The 15,617-nt window shown below is 41.8% G+C and overlaps 1 protein-coding gene across 1 annotated transcript; it reads left to right on the forward strand.

Moving 5' to 3' along the window:
* Nucleotides 1–12,574: 12,574 nt before the first annotated feature.
* LOC113126589 (uncharacterized) lies at nt 12,575–14,004 on the forward strand. Its single transcript, XM_026300683.2, has one exon. It carries the CDS (start codon nt 13,008–13,010, stop codon nt 13,968–13,970), a length of 963 nt encoding a protein of 320 aa, XP_026156468.1. The 5' UTR covers nt 12,575–13,007; the 3' UTR covers nt 13,971–14,004.
* Nucleotides 14,005–15,617: the final 1,613 nt, after the last annotated feature.

A 15,617-nucleotide genomic window follows, 5' to 3' on the forward strand; every position in this document is an offset into this window, starting at 1 on the left:
TATCCAAGTGTAGGTCTATTGTGAAAATTAAGCATAGAACAAATAAGCAATTGGACCCTGAAATACTGGCCATTTGTAAAAGCTAAATAATCATGCAGAAAACTTCTCTTTTTAGGGAAAGCGGTCAGATAGTATCTTTAGTAATTGCAGTTAATTTTACAAAGGCAGACACAGGTTCAGTTACATTTTGCAAAAATGGTCAATATTTTTCATATTGTACCAAGCAGGGGGTATTTAAATTTGTGAACACAGCTGTGTAACTGCTAGACAGACTTGTGGTATTCTCTCTACAATGGATATTAAGTATTATTCAGAAAGTTCTTCCCACTGTTGCAGATGTTCCCACAAATGTATTGCACTTGTAAGTTGCTTTGCTTTCACCCTTCCGTCCAGTTCATCCCAAACCAGCTTCATGGGTTTAAGTCTGAAAACTTAGATGATGTGGCTTTGGGTCTGCCAGACCTCTTCCTGTCATTTTCCTCCAGTTTACACGTGTTTTCTGATGGTGTAGGAAACTGTACTCACTGACACATTGGCTTTCTTTGCAGACCTACACTCTCAAAGGTTTTAATGGTCTGTCTGTCTTCCCTTGTAAATGGCCTTTTTTCTCACCATTATGAAAGTAATATACTACTTGCAAGAAAACAGTACTGTCCAAATATTTCTTAAGTGGTGTGGTAACACACCTGTCTGTTCCAGCACCACTTTTATACAGACACAAGGTAGTCAAAAGTTGGAACACCCATAGGAAGGAACTGTTATAATATACCGTCATTGCTGTAGAACAGCTGTATGTTGTTGACCTATTACTTTGTCCCTGAAAAAAAAAACAAAAAATTATAATTCTGAAATGTACATTAACCTAAACCTTTTTCACCTATGACATTTTAATACTTACCTCCATTGCCATTTCAGGTTATTCACTGGACATAAACTGCTTGAATTTCAAAAATTGGGATGTTCTCAAACTTTTGACTGGTCAATAGTACTGCACAGCAAATTGGTTCATTATGCACCTTTTTGTAGTTAGAAGACCTTGAGGAGTAACTGGCAATTATGTAACTCAAATTCTCAATTCTGGTGTATAAAGCTGAAAACCTAGATGCCCTTATGGGCTGATACATATTCACCTATATTTTTTCTTCATTCCTAGTGGTTATTTCACTTACTCTGCACCATATTTTAAAGCTAATTGATCATTTACCATCCATCCATTATCTCTACCCACTTATTCCTTTTTAGAGTCTTGGGGATCTGCTGGAACCTGTCATTTGTCATAATTACATATAATAGCAATTTTAATGGCTACATGACAAACTTTAATGGCAACCATAAAGTCAGTCCCATTCCTCAAAATATTGGTATATTTATGTTCAGAGTTGCAGGGTTAGCTTCTTTCTGCATTATTCCTCACAGATTTTCTAGTACTCTCACACTGCAGTATTAATGTTGCATTTGATCATGCTACAAGATCGAAATAGTGTTTCACTGGTCACCTCATCTCTCTAAGATACAGATACCTTCTGCATTAAACTGTATTATTTAACATTTAAAGTGCTGAATCGTGTAAAAATGTTTGAAGAAAATGTGTTTTTGTAACAAAGATCTAGCACTGATTTAAGTAGCTGTGGTTATCATACAAGTTTGTGAAATTCCTTTTTCTTGTGAAACATTCAAGTTAAATCTTGACAAGTGCCCATAAAATTAGGAAATCTGAAATCTTTTTCTTAATCTGGCAAGCAGTAAAGAAAGTGCTTCTCTACCTAGCTGTTTTTGAATAGTACATATGCAAGTGAATTAACTATAATAATATCTAATTTTTTTGGTTCATGGCATTTATGGTATCATTGTTCTTTTGATTGCACTACTTGATTAATGTATTTTACTGTGGTAGTCATATTCATTGGCAGTCTACCAGTTGCAATTGCAAAGATGATGTAAGTCGTTGACCGGATATTACAGCTTGCAGTGTTGCAGTGCCAATATGTGCTGCTTTCTCTTTAGATCCTACACTACATGCCAAGATGTAGCAGCTTGAGGTTTCCTCTGTAACTGGCCTGCTACATGAAAAGAACATCATGTTCTGTTCTGTATTTGGTGGCCAACCAGTTCACTATGCTGTACTATATCAGTAAAAATCCCATTTTCTGATAACACTCTAAATTAGTTTTACCCTCTTCCTTACAGTATGTATGTGGAAACACTAGGAGGCAGTATGATCACACAGAATCTTTCATTCAATAAGGTTGTGATGTTTTGAAACTATGTGACAAAGTGTTACCCATCTCATTCTGTGAATTGGTTATTGTTATAGCACCTAACCTGTTTGGCTGTCAAGTCAAACATACTTGTGAAGTTATAAAAATAAATTAGTGGGGAAGGTTTTTGAAAGCTGTCCCACCTCACTCAGGGAACGTCAAGCTACAAAACATCACCTTGTGTATGTCTACAGTTTTTCACCATAATCTCACAAGACAGATATATGCTGACTTGTGGTGCTCTTATTGAAGTAAAGTTGCTACAAATGCCCATACTGATTTTCAGATATGGATTCTGGCGAAGTTTTCAGGTATTATAGTTTGTTAATTAGAAATTGAGGTCAACCTATTAGGTAAAAAAATGCTTTTCTAAAGACAAAACAAGTTAAACAAAAAAGTTAGTCTGTCTTCATTTTATCCGCAACTGAAAACAGAGCAAGAACAAAAGTTTAACGGGGAAAAGGTTTGATACATAGTGACTGCATTGACCTGTTAACCATTCCTAGAGGTCATGTACATAGATCTAAACAAAATCAGCTAGGGTGTCGGGCTGCTTGTCAAAAGGATAATATCCTTGATCTTACAAATAATAATACAAATATTTGTATTATTTGTAATAAAAATTCAGTACATGTACACAACCATAGAGACACAAAATATGGCAGTTAGAATTATCCATTTGAAGTCATGTAAATGTGACAATATCTGTTGATGTGAACTCACTGATATGCCTTTTCATGTATACAAACATACACTTCATTGACACTTCCTTCTCTAATGGTCCAGTATGCCATCCAACTATCTCTGCCCCTGCTTCTCTTTGTCTGAGTCTCAGCATCTTAGAAAAACACATCAGTGCCCTCAACATGATGATGTAATCCATCGACAACGTGCAGCATCCAGACGTGTCTATAGATGGCAGTGTTGTACCTTACAAGCCCACATGAACCCTGTCAACCCAGTTCCCCACAAACAGTGGCACACACTGAGTTCATAGAGTCACTGGATCACTGCTTTTATTGATTTGTGTGTGTTTCTGTTGTTTTTGTCCTCTCTGTGCCAAGTTTCACACATGGAAAAAAAAAAAGAATTTTTAGTCACATTGAGTTGAGCCTGACGTCAGCCCACTCCCGTCTAAAGCGGGCTCACTTAAAGACCAGTCAATATGGCTGTCAATCTACTGATCAGTCAATGAAGTTTTATTTTTAGAGTGCTTTTTCCTGTCACATACTAGTAAGTGACATATCGGTTGGAGGTTTTGAGGTACTGAACAAAATGCCCAGCCATCTGGGCATAAAAGGAAAGGTAGGCCTAAGTCGCCACTTAATACTTGGACCCTCAGGGGGTTTAGAAGGTACTCGGGGCAAGAGCGATATATTCTCCAAGGGTAAGTTGATATTCTTGTCCAGCTCTCCCATCTCCCCGAAATACAACACTTGTTTCTGCATTGTAGTCTCTTCAGCCAGGCTGTTGTTGTGGTTGCTGTAATGCATTGAGGCAGGGAGAGGGAGAGAAAGAACAAAAATGAGAGAGGGTTAAAGAGGGAACATGAAAGCAGGAGAGAGAGCATACTACTCATCTCTCATTGGCTACCCAGGGCAAGCCGTCTTTTTGCGTAGCACCGTCCCAGCCAATCGGCTGCCTTTACAATATTTTGGGTTTATGAATGAAAAGAATAGTCAGAGGGCAGGACAGGAGTAGTTTGATTCATCACCCATAACTCATGGAGCGCGGAGTATACCAAAGACACAGGTGTACTTATTTGCCATGCAGTCTCATTAAGCGCCCTTCCAGATACATAGAGACCAACAGATGACCATGCAGTACACGCAGAAAGCACCTGCAGGCATGTCTGTATCTGAGTATTGTATAAGGTATATTTTAGTGGAAATCTGTGGCCTGTTCTAATTTATTTAATTAAACCATATTAATAATGAGAATAAAATAATAAAGAATCATATTGCTTTGGATGCTTATTTATAACCCATTCCTCTTTTGTGAAGCAGGTTATCCTCTGACAGGAGGCTGAATGAAGGTTGATGGTGCAACACAGCTAAAAGGGTAAAATAGCATCCTGTATTTTGGACTCAACAACTCTCCAACAACTCTGTTTCTGGAAGAACCACAAAATAATGTTTCATTTTTTATTCATTATTTTCTCAAAACCTATCTCATTACTCTCACTTTGTAGCAATAGTTAAGGTCAGCAATTGGAGGTTTTAATAATGGCAAAGTTCAGTACAGTACAAACGATCTAATTTCACCTTTAGATGACTCTTTAGCTGTAGCACCTCAGGTAGGTGGCTTTCAGAGCCCATGGGCTATTGGGATGAACAGTTTACTATAGCTTTACTGCAGGTTATACTGTGGCCCAAAGACACAACTGACCAATGTCCATTGAGCTCTGGTATACAGAAAACTGCAACAGATACACTATGTCCTCCATGTTCAGATAGGTGCATCAGAATGTGTACCTTTGGATCGGGACGGCCTGTTGATTTGTTGTATGTATTGCTGTTAGAATGAGGACGTGAAGAAGGAAGCTCTTGGAATTGGAAACAGACCTTCAAATTAAGTTTTTTTTTTTTTTCCTCTAGTGTTCTAACTACAAGTGCAGGAGAATGTACACAAAAAGGAGAAAAGTGGTAGTTCATCTTTAAAAATGTGTTTTATAGAGGCTGCCACAAGCTACTTTCCATTTGGGTGGATGGTTGATAGAGGCTGGAGAAGGAGGATAAATTAACTGCTCCTGTCTGCAGGAATCTATACTATAGGTTGGTGTATGGACTGAGCATTACCGAGAATGATTTTCCTCTGTCACGTTGTCTTCTGGGATTGTCTGTACGAAGGTTTGACCTCTGTACAAAAGTCTTTTACTTTACATGCCCTTTCTGTCAGGTGTTAATACAGCTATGGCCAGATTGCTGCATTTATATGTGGGCTTTACACTGTAAGGGTGGATCTCAGAAGTGTATATATAATGCACGGTTTGCTGGATAACACACAGCTGGGTCCTGGCTTTGGTAAATGTGGAGCGGTTGGAATATAATGTCTGCTTTCCTCTTGTTCTTTGGTTAGAGGTTGTGTTTTTCCTGTCGCCTGCCGGACTGTGCGGTGTGGGTGTATAATGTGTGAACTTTCTCTACCACTCCAACCCTCTCTCCAGTGGGTATTTGCTTTCTTTAGTTCCACTTGGATACATCAAATATTTGCATAGACAAAAGCAGACGTGAACCTGAACCCGCAGGCACCTACCCTTTTGCCAATAGAGACAAAGGCCGTCAGTTGTCATTTGCATGTGATTTGCATTGGATCCCCCTGTGACTGTTTGCAATGTCAGGAGGCCAAATTAACCAGTGTTCCATTTTAGCCACATTTGCATCTTATTTGCATTGTAGCTGCTTAACGAGGGTTACTTAGCTGAGTGACCCCCATGGAAACGCCTTACCTTGCGCTCCAAGGAGGCAGATAGTGCGATCAGCTAATTTCATTAAGGGAAACAGCCGTTTGACAGAAAGTGCCTTTGGATGTAATCATTAAAAGGGACGAGAGCTTGCAAGCTGTTTCTAATCAGCCTGTTTTCGTGTGCATATGGACATTGTGTCATATTTACTGTAAGGATGAAAGATTAGGCATGGAGGGGATAGTGGGCAGCATCAATCTCACTCAGCATCTTAGAGCAGGCACATTAATCATCCCATCTACAGAAAATCACCCTCATCAGACTCAGGGCCACTGTGTGCACACATGCCAATGATCACTAGATGCAGGAATGGACAGAAGGAGAGTTAGTGGCTGACTGAGCAGAAGCAGCATAGCCAATACTTCTTTATTGATCCTAGGGACTCAGATTGGATGGTACACAGTGTTTTGTCCTGCTAATGTGTTCATATGGTGGTGCCTGGCTGAGTAAAAGTCCCTGCACACCAAGTAGCTTCACTTGTGGGCCAAATCATTTAAGTTCTGCATCCTCCCAGGTTGATCACTGTCTCCCTTTCCAGAGAAACTCCTCTGTCCTCATCCTTTCTGTGCTCTCCACTTCCATCCTTTCATTTTTATGATCATTTTATTTATAAAGGTCATGGCAGATTTATGGATACCCTCCATTATTATCTGGTGGATTTCAATAAGGAGAATCAGTTCAGGTTTTGTTTGTGGAATCATCCTACACTTCACAGTAATTCACAGACAACAACCAGGGCAATATATTATCTACAGAAATTTCATCATGTTGTTTGTTTGCTCTGAAAATAATAATAATAATAAGGTGAGGAGTGGAAGTCAGAAATCAGGCCCATAATGAATGATGAATTGTTGCACTATAGTGTTTTTCTATAAGTGTGACCTCCACTCTGTGTTTAATGAAAAGAATGTTATATCCACAAAAAATGTGATTAAATCTTTTTTCTGTTTTTCCTCAAGGATTTATCAAATGCTTTCATACATATTGTATAAACTCTTTGGGCATGGTTCCAAAAGCATTTTCTCTCCTGTTGAGTGGTTTTATTAGGAAAATGTGACTCCTGTTTTCTGTATTTTCTCTAATCCCACATATAGAGGGGAATGAAAATACCCATGTTGGCTAAATCTGCAATTATTCCCTCTGTAAGCGAACTAGCCAGCGCTCACACTCTCATTACCAGTGTTTAAGTGTTTAGAAGTGTGTGAGGTGCTTAACCGTGAACATGTACTTGCATGAGCGCACACGCATATACGCACACTGTGAGGCTGGTGGTAGGTCTAATGAGGCAGAAGGCCTTGAATGGTTCCTATGCTGTGATGCATTAAAGCTTAATAACCTGTCCTTTCAGCTTGCTCTTAAGAACATGCTCCAGAGCTGATAATTGGAAAGATATTTGCCTTTTCTCTTGCTCTCTCTTGTCTCTTTTGTCTAATGGCTGCTTTCACTTCAGTTGGGTCTATTATTTGCCCTTGAAATATTATTTCTCCTTTCTTCAAAACCTACTGTATTTTGGCTTTTCACCCAGCGTTAACTTTATGGATGAGGTGAAAAAGGTATGCTTTAATTTTGAAGTAGTTGCAGTTGAAGGAACTGGTCACACTTTATCACTGATGGCAAATGAATGTTAAGTTTGTTTTGCCATTAAAATTTTGGATTATTAATTGAGCAGTAATGAATATAAAATATCCCCTGTATTATTGTATTTTCTGGACTATAAGTCATACAAGTATATGCAGTCGTATATACATGTATGTACCGTATATATCCCCCCTGTGCTGCTCCGCATGAAGAGTTTGAGTTTGGTTTGTCCCTTCTTTCTTCCTGTAGTTTGAAAGGGCAGTAGAGAGTACGGAGTTTGGTTATGTGGCAGGCCATCATTTTCAGTTTGTTTCTTTGGTCCCTAAAGTGCAAAAGTCTGTAAGTATGATGTTTGTTATATGTTAGATGTGCTTTAGGGAGCGCCTTAATTGTTTTGTTTCTGTTTACTATCAGGGCAAATATTCGGACGCTAATCGCGCTAACATGTGTGTGTTATCTTCGATGTTACGTTAGTAGCGTGCTAAGCGCTAGCTATTGTTAGCTGCTGAGCAATTCGTGTTTTTAATGCAAACGTTGTTTGTAACACGTATGTTTGTTTGTGTTGCAGTTTCACAGTGTGTTTCCAGTAAACGTCATAAAACGCAAGAGACGCTTCATTGGTGTTCATTGGAGAAACTGTTAGCTATCTGTCAAGTTAGAAGCTAGGAGCGACGCACCACACTAGCGAGGACAGAATAGTGAAAAGACTTACACGCCCACGGGCAGCCCAAGAAGAGCTAACTGAACAGGAAATAGCATATGACATTCAGGATGGATGATATGGATGAAATGCTGGAAACACAGTCGCAATGCTCCAGCATCTCACGTTCCAGTCAGCGTTCTTCAGCTAGTGTTATAGCAACGAAAGCACGGGCAAAGGCAGAGGCCGCACGGACACAAGCATCGTTTGCTCAGAGAGAAGCAGACATGATAAAAGCACAGGCCTATATTGAAGAGGAGCAACAAAAGGTTGCAGCTGAAGCTGCTAGGAAGAAAACTGAACTTGCTGCCAACTTACATGCATTAAGGCTGGAAGGAGCAGCTGCAGCAGCCATCGCTGAAGCGGAGGTACTGGAGGCAGCTGCTGAGACTGAAATAGAGAACGTGTGTCCTCAAAACGAGGAAAAGGAGAACGCACACTGTGAACCAATAGCAATCAACAACAAACAAACAACAGTTGACTCTACGTCAGTAGAACCCATAATAGCACCAGCGCACCAGCCACGAATTGACAATGGTGAGACAGCTGTATCTCATATGGGAAAGAAAGGCATAGAGTCGAGAGAGATCAGTGAATACGAGTTCAGTGAGCTACCAGTCTGGCATTCTCCAAATCACTACTCTACTAGCTCTCCCGAGCATGGTTGCACCCAAAGTTTATCCAGGCCGCGCCAGCTACATGGACATCAGCATCACTCAAGTCGACCCACCTTTAGCTACAGAGCTCAGCCTTACGACACCAGCCAGTCACCTCCACAACCAAGTCTCAGAGTAAATGATTCTAGTTCATCTGCTACAACAGACCTGGCTAAATATCTAATACGCAGAGAACTGGTAAGCTCTGGGCTGCTGACGTTTGATGATAAACCAGAGAATTATTGGGCTTGGAAGGCATCCTTTCTTAATACCACTGAAGGCCTGAATTTAACACCAAGAGAGGAACTCGATCTTTTGTGCAAATGGCTAGGGCCGAAATCCTCTGAACAAGCAAAAAGAATAAGAGCGGTTCACATTCACGATGCAACAACAGGTGTTAGTATGGTGTGGCAAAGGCTACAAGACTGCTACGGGTCTACTGAAGCAATCGAAAATGCACTCTTAAAGAAATTAGACGATTTTCCAAAAATTAGAAACAGAGAAAATCATAAGCTGAGAGAGCTAGGAGACCTCTTATTGGAGCTGGACTCAGCCTGCACAGATGGATTCTTACCTGGTCTTAAGTATCTAGACACATCTCGAGGCATCACTCCGATCGTTCATAAACTCCCATACCATCTACATGACAAGTGGATCTCAGTGGCATCACGATACAAAGAGGAGCATCACACAGGTTACCCACCCTTCTCCTTCTTTGTAAAGTTTGTGTGCAGCCACGCCAAAACTCTGAACGATCCAAGTTTCGCATCACTTCTTACTGGTGGTCCAAGTGAATCCAAGATGGAGAAACTTATCAAGCCTAATCTCAGAGCGCCAGTATCCGTCAGAAAAACTGAAATTTCTGCGGATTCATTCGGCAGCTATAGCTCCTCAGACAAAGGGATCATCGATCCGGAGAAACAGTGTCCACTGCACGACAAGCCACATCCACTGAAGAAATGTCGTGCTTTTAGAAATAAATCACTGGATGGGAGGAAAGCCTTTCTAAAAGAAAAGAACATTTGCTATAAATGCTGCTCTTCAACTAACCACAAAGCTAAAGACTGTGATGTGAATGTACTATGCAGAGAATGTAACAGCAATAAGCACATTGCTGCATTACACCCAGGGCCACCTCCGTGGAAATCGGAGGACTTGGCAACCCCAGAAGTTCAGGGCGGGGAGCAAATAAATGATGCCCCTCCAGCTGTCATATCAAAATGCATAGAGGTATGTGGGACTATGAACAAATCAAGATCCTGTTCCAAAATCTGTTTAGTCAAAGTTTATCCATCTAAACAGAGAGACAAAGCCATCATGATCTACGTTGTTTTTGATGAGCAAAGCAATAAGTCTTCTTTGAACTCTTCAACGTCAAGACACATGCTGCAGCTTATACCCTAAAAACATGCTCAGGCATTAAGCAAACAGCAGGACGACGAGCTGATGGTTTCGTTGTGGAGTCGTTAGATGGTCAGGTCACTATTCCTCTTCCCACACTGATAGAGTGTGATATGCTCCCAGACGACAGGTCGGAAATACCTACACCAGAGGTGGCAAAGCACTATCCTCACCTCAGGAAGATAGCTGACAAAATACCAGCTCTAAACCCAAATGCAGCCATCCTTATTCTTCTCGGTCGAGACATAGCACGGGTTCATAAAGTCAGAGAACACAGAAATGGCCCACACAACACTCCTTACGCGCAGCGTCTCGATCTTGGTTGGGTCATAATAGGAGACGCCTGCTTAGGAGGAGCCCATTTGCCATCCAACATCAGTGTTTATCGGACCTGTGTGCTGAATAATGGCCGCACTTCTCTTTTCAATCCCTGCAACAACAGTTTCTATGTAAAAGACAGGACCAACACAGTGGCATGCAACAATGGTCCTCCAAACCTTACTGATATGATCGATTTAGATGAAACTGACTGTATCACGAAAGACCTGTTCTGCAGAACAGCATATGACGAAAGGCCCGCCATGTCAATAGACGACAAGGCCTTCTTGGAAATAATGGATAAAGAAGTCTTCATAGATGAGACAAACAGTTGGGTAGCCCCCTTGCCTTTCAAAACAACAAGGAGTAGACTCCCCAACAACCGTGGTCAAGCAGTCAAGAGTCTTAACAGCATTGTGTCGAATGTTCGATAAAAGGCCGGACATGAAGGAACACTTTTTTGCCTTCATGAGGAAGATGTTTGAATCAGGTCATGCTGAACCAGCACCACCACTCGACATAGGCCAAGAATGTTGGTACTTACCAAGCTTTGGCGTTTACCATCCACATAAACCAGGTCAGATACGTGTTGTATTTGATTCCAGTGCTAGGCATGATGGCATCTCCCTCAACAACGTCCTGCTGACTGGCCCTGATTTGAACAATTCCCTTCTGGGAGTTCTCCTTCGTTTCCGCAGGGAACAAGTCGCTGTTTCAGCAGACATAGAACAGATGTTCTATTGCTTTGTTGTTCGAGAAGACCACCGAGACTTTCTGCGTTTCCTGTGGTTTGAAGACAGTGATCCTAACAAACCCATCAGAGAATACCGTATGACTGTACATGTGTTTGGCAATAGCCCCTCTCCCGCTATCGCCATATACGGCTTGAGAAGAGCTGTCTTCGCAGGTCAAGACGAATATAGTAAAGAAGCAAAACAATTTGTATTTAAGAACTTTTATGTCGATGATGGTCTTTCCAGTTTTCCCACCGACACCAAAGCCATCAGCATCCTGAAAGAAACAAAACAAATGTTAGCAGACTCAAACATCCGTCTCCACAAAATAGCTTCCAACAGTCCCACAGTAATGGAAGCGTTTCCTTCTGAGGAACGTGCTAAGGAGCTCAAAGATCTGGACCTTGGTGCAGAACCCTTGCCACTGCAACGGAGTTTGGGACTCAATTGGAACTTGGAAAATGACAATTTCACCTTCATTGTTTCTAAAGAAGTAAAACCATTCACAAGGAGAGGAGTTCTTTCAACTGTTAACAGTTTGTACGATCCATTGGGATTTGTAGCGCCCATTACAATGCAAGGCAAAGCATTGCTCAGAGAGCTGTGTTCAGACAACCTAGACTGGGACACTCCATTGCCTTCAGAAAGAGAAGCTCAGTGGAGATCATGGAAGGACTCGTTAGTGGATCTAGAGAAGCTTCAGATCCCTAGACAGTATGTGAACACTTCCTTGCATTCCTCCAAGCTAAGGGAGCTGTGTATCTTTGCGGATGCCTCTACCTCAGCAATCTCTGCTGTAGCCTACCTCAGAGTCTTCGATAATAGTGGGCACATTCACGTAGGATTTTGCATGGGGAAATCCAAATTAGCTCCACGTCAACCTCATACCGTTCCTCGCCTCGAACTGTGTGCGGCGGTACTAGCGGTTGAGTTGGCCGACACGTTGATGGAAGAGCTCGATGTTGAGATCCATGAGGTGAAATTCTACACGGACAGTAAAGTTGTTTTGGGTTACATCAACAATACTAGTCGGAGATTCTATGTATACGTTGCCAATAGAGTGGAACGCATCAGAAAGTCAACGCACCCAAAACAGTGGTATTTTGTTAACACAGAACTAAACCCCGCTGATCATGGTACACGGCCAGTTCCAGCTTCACTGCTGAGCAACACTACCTGGTTGAAAGGTCCAGACTTCTTGCTGAAGGGTGATGGAGAGGCTCCAGGTCAACCTGAGTCCTTTGAACTTGTTCAGCCATCATCCGATGTTGATCTGTGTCCAGTGGTTGCAACATTCACTACCACAGCTGTTACAACGCTGCTTGGCTCACACAGGTTTGAACGCTTACCACAGCTGTTACAACGCTGCTTGGCTCACACAGGTTTGAACGCTTTTCCAGTTGGAAGATCCTTACCCATGCTATAGCCAGACTCATCCAAACACTTAGATCGTCACGGAAAATTCCTGAAAGGAATGCAAAAAAAATAAATAATCTGATACAGGCAAAGATAGTGATCATTCAGACTGTGCAAGAGGAAGCATTCAAGGAAGAGATCAGAAATCTCTCTCAAGGAGAGGAAGTGTCTAAACAAAGTTCCCTAAGAAATCTAAATGTCTTCATAGACACAGAAGGTTTAGTGAGGGTAGGGGGACGCGTGTCTTATGCAGAAGTCCCCAGGGAAGAGAGACATCCTATAGTCATACCAAAGAATCATCACATAGCTACTTTATTGGTCCGGTTCTACCATGAGCAGGTGGCACATCAAGGCAGACACATCACAGAAGGTGCTGTACGATCTGCTGGACTGTGGATCCTTGGAGGAAAGAGATTAGTCTCGAGTATCATACATAAGTGCATAACTTGTCGTAGACTAAGAGGGAAAACACAGCAGCAGAAAATGGCAGACCTGCCTGTCGATCGTCTTACCCAAGCTCCTCCTTTCACACATGTCGGATTGGATGTGTTCGGACCATGGAACATCTGCATCCGTCGTACAAGAAGTGGGGCCGTGGAAAGTAAACGCTGGGCTATCATGTTCACCTGTTTAGGCACGAGAGCAGTACATATTGAAGTGCTGGACTCTCTCTCAGCATCAAGCTTTATTAATGCTCTTCGGAGATTTACTGCCATCAGGGGACCAGCCAAATTGTTTCGGTCAGACCGCGGAACAAACTTCGTTGGAGCTTGCAAGGAGCTACAGATGAACACTGAGGCGCCTGAGTTGCAGTCTTATCTCCGAAATGAAGGCTGCACGTGGAAGTTCAATCCTCCCCACTCTTCCCACATGGGGGGTGCGTGGGAGAGAATGATAGGTGTAGCTCGTCGTATTCTAGATGCCATGTTGCTCAAGCTACATACACCTAGTCTGACCCATGAAGTCCTCATTACACTTATGGCAGAAGTTGTTGCCATAATGAACGGCCGACCATTGGTTCCTGTGTCTTCGGACCCAGATGAGCCAGATGTGCTCTCTCCTAGCACACTTCTCACGCAGAAAATGGACCTAGTGCCTGCACCTCCGGGAGAATTCGATCCCAAAGATCTTCACAGAAAACAGTGGAAGCAGGTGCAATGCCTTGCCAATTCATTTTGGAAAAAGTGGCGACAGGAGTATCTTGCTACGCTACAATCAAGAAGAAAGTGGAGAGAAGTTCAACCAAACTTGGAAGTTGGAGATGTCGTGCTTTTAAAGGACAGTCAGACAAAACGAAATGAATGGCCTACTGGAGTGATTGTGAATACATTTCCAGGACGAGACAACAGAGTACGAAAGGTGGAAGTGCGAGTGGTCAAGGGAGACTCTCCTAAAGTGTACTCAAGGCCCATCACAGAGGTTGTGTTATTGGTTAAAGGGACATAGTGGTATAATATTATACCAGGCGGGGAGTGTGCTGCTCCGCATGAAGAGTTTGAGTTTGGTTTGTCCCTTCTTTCTTCCTGTAGTTTGAAAGGGCAGTAGAGAGTACGGAGTTTGGTTATGTGGCAGGCCATCATTTTCAGTTTGTTTCTTTGGTCCCTAAAGTGCAAAAGTCTGTAAGTATGATGTTTGTTATATGTTAGATGTGCTTTAGGGAGCGCCTTAATTGTTTTGTTTCTGTTTACTATCAGGGCAAATATTCGGACGCTAATCGCGCTAGCATGTGTGTGTTATCTTCGATGTTACGTTAGTAGCGTGCTAAGCGCTAGCTATTGTTAGCTGCTGAGCAATTCGTGTTTTTAATGCAAACGTTGTTTGTAACACGTATGTTTGTTTGTGTTGCAGTTTCACAGTGTGTTTCCAGTAAACGTCATAAAACGCAAGAGACGCTTCATTGGTGTTCATTGGAGAAACTGTTAGCTATCTGTCAAGTTAGAAGCTAGGAGCGACGCACCACACTAGCGAGGACAGAATACCCCCATTCTGGGAGAGAACACACTGTATGTATCGTTTCATGTATCATTTCATTGTTGATGCTGTCTGATCTTACTCACTCATTTGTTACCCAGCTAACATTTAGCATTAGCTGTTAGGTCCAAGATGAGCGGTTAACAAGGAATAGTAATTGATACCGAACGAGCGGCCAATCACATAGCTGGCCCTGCCCACTAGCCTTTATTGACAGACAAATTCATTGCACTGAAAGACAGTGTGATTAAATACTATATGTATCTGACGCACTCCAACAATAGCACTCACTAAATCTGAAAAGTATTCATTCCGTGTTAAGAAAATATTAAAATTATGATCTTCAGTTATTGATGCAATATTAAATAGATGAGATGAGCGTAACTCTTAAAAGTTGTCGTCATCAGCCCTATTCGATTAGTTTGAGTTCCAAAAAAACTTGAAGTTGTACAGTGAAGTTAGTAAACACACAAAAGATCTTTGGCTGACTTCAGCATGCTGAAAGCACGTGAACCAGACAGGTTTGATTTTGGGCGTTCATGAAGTCTGTAATACGTTTAATGTTAATTAGTGACAGTAAAATGCTGTTACTGTTTTTAAGCAGTGTCACTGAAAATGACAAACTGCTATTTGAATGTTTTGTTCACTGCAACACTACCAGGCTGAGGTGGACCAAACACAGATGGCAGTAGACCAAGTCAGAGGTGATCTAACAAAAAATGCATCATGGAACCTGTAGGAATCAGTACTGAATGAGGCTAAAAGTAATGAAAATTCAACCTCTCTTGGTAGCTCCTTTAAACCTTTGACAGCAGTTTGTTTTATGTCAAGTCATTATGTTTTGGCAAGAGCCAGAGCCATGTCATTTGTCCTTGAATGGTTGTCACGCGCCTAGCATCACCAGCTGTAGGGCTAAATTTTAGCACCACAGACTGAATGGCTAAGTTCCCAGACATGTCTCAGAGTATATAACCTTAGGAATGTGACATGAACATAAACTAATTCATATGGTATGCCTGGCTGACAGCTCAGTGATTTGCAAATCACACTTGTCTCAAGTTCCATACCATGTTCTGTATGTGTTAACTCTGTGTTTATGCCTCCAGCGGTGTTCCTGGGGCC

This window comes from Mastacembelus armatus, chromosome 11 (genome assembly GCF_900324485.2).
Source record: "Mastacembelus armatus chromosome 11, fMasArm1.2, whole genome shotgun sequence".
In the NCBI taxonomy this organism is placed as follows: Eukaryota; Metazoa; Chordata; class Actinopteri; order Synbranchiformes; family Mastacembelidae; genus Mastacembelus; species Mastacembelus armatus.

What these genes read in the sequence shown, in the direction of transcription:
- LOC113126589 (XM_026300683.2), top strand. Translation starts at nt 13,008, where the DNA reads ATGGCAGACCTGCCTGTCGATCGTCTTACCCAAGCTCCTCCTTTCACA.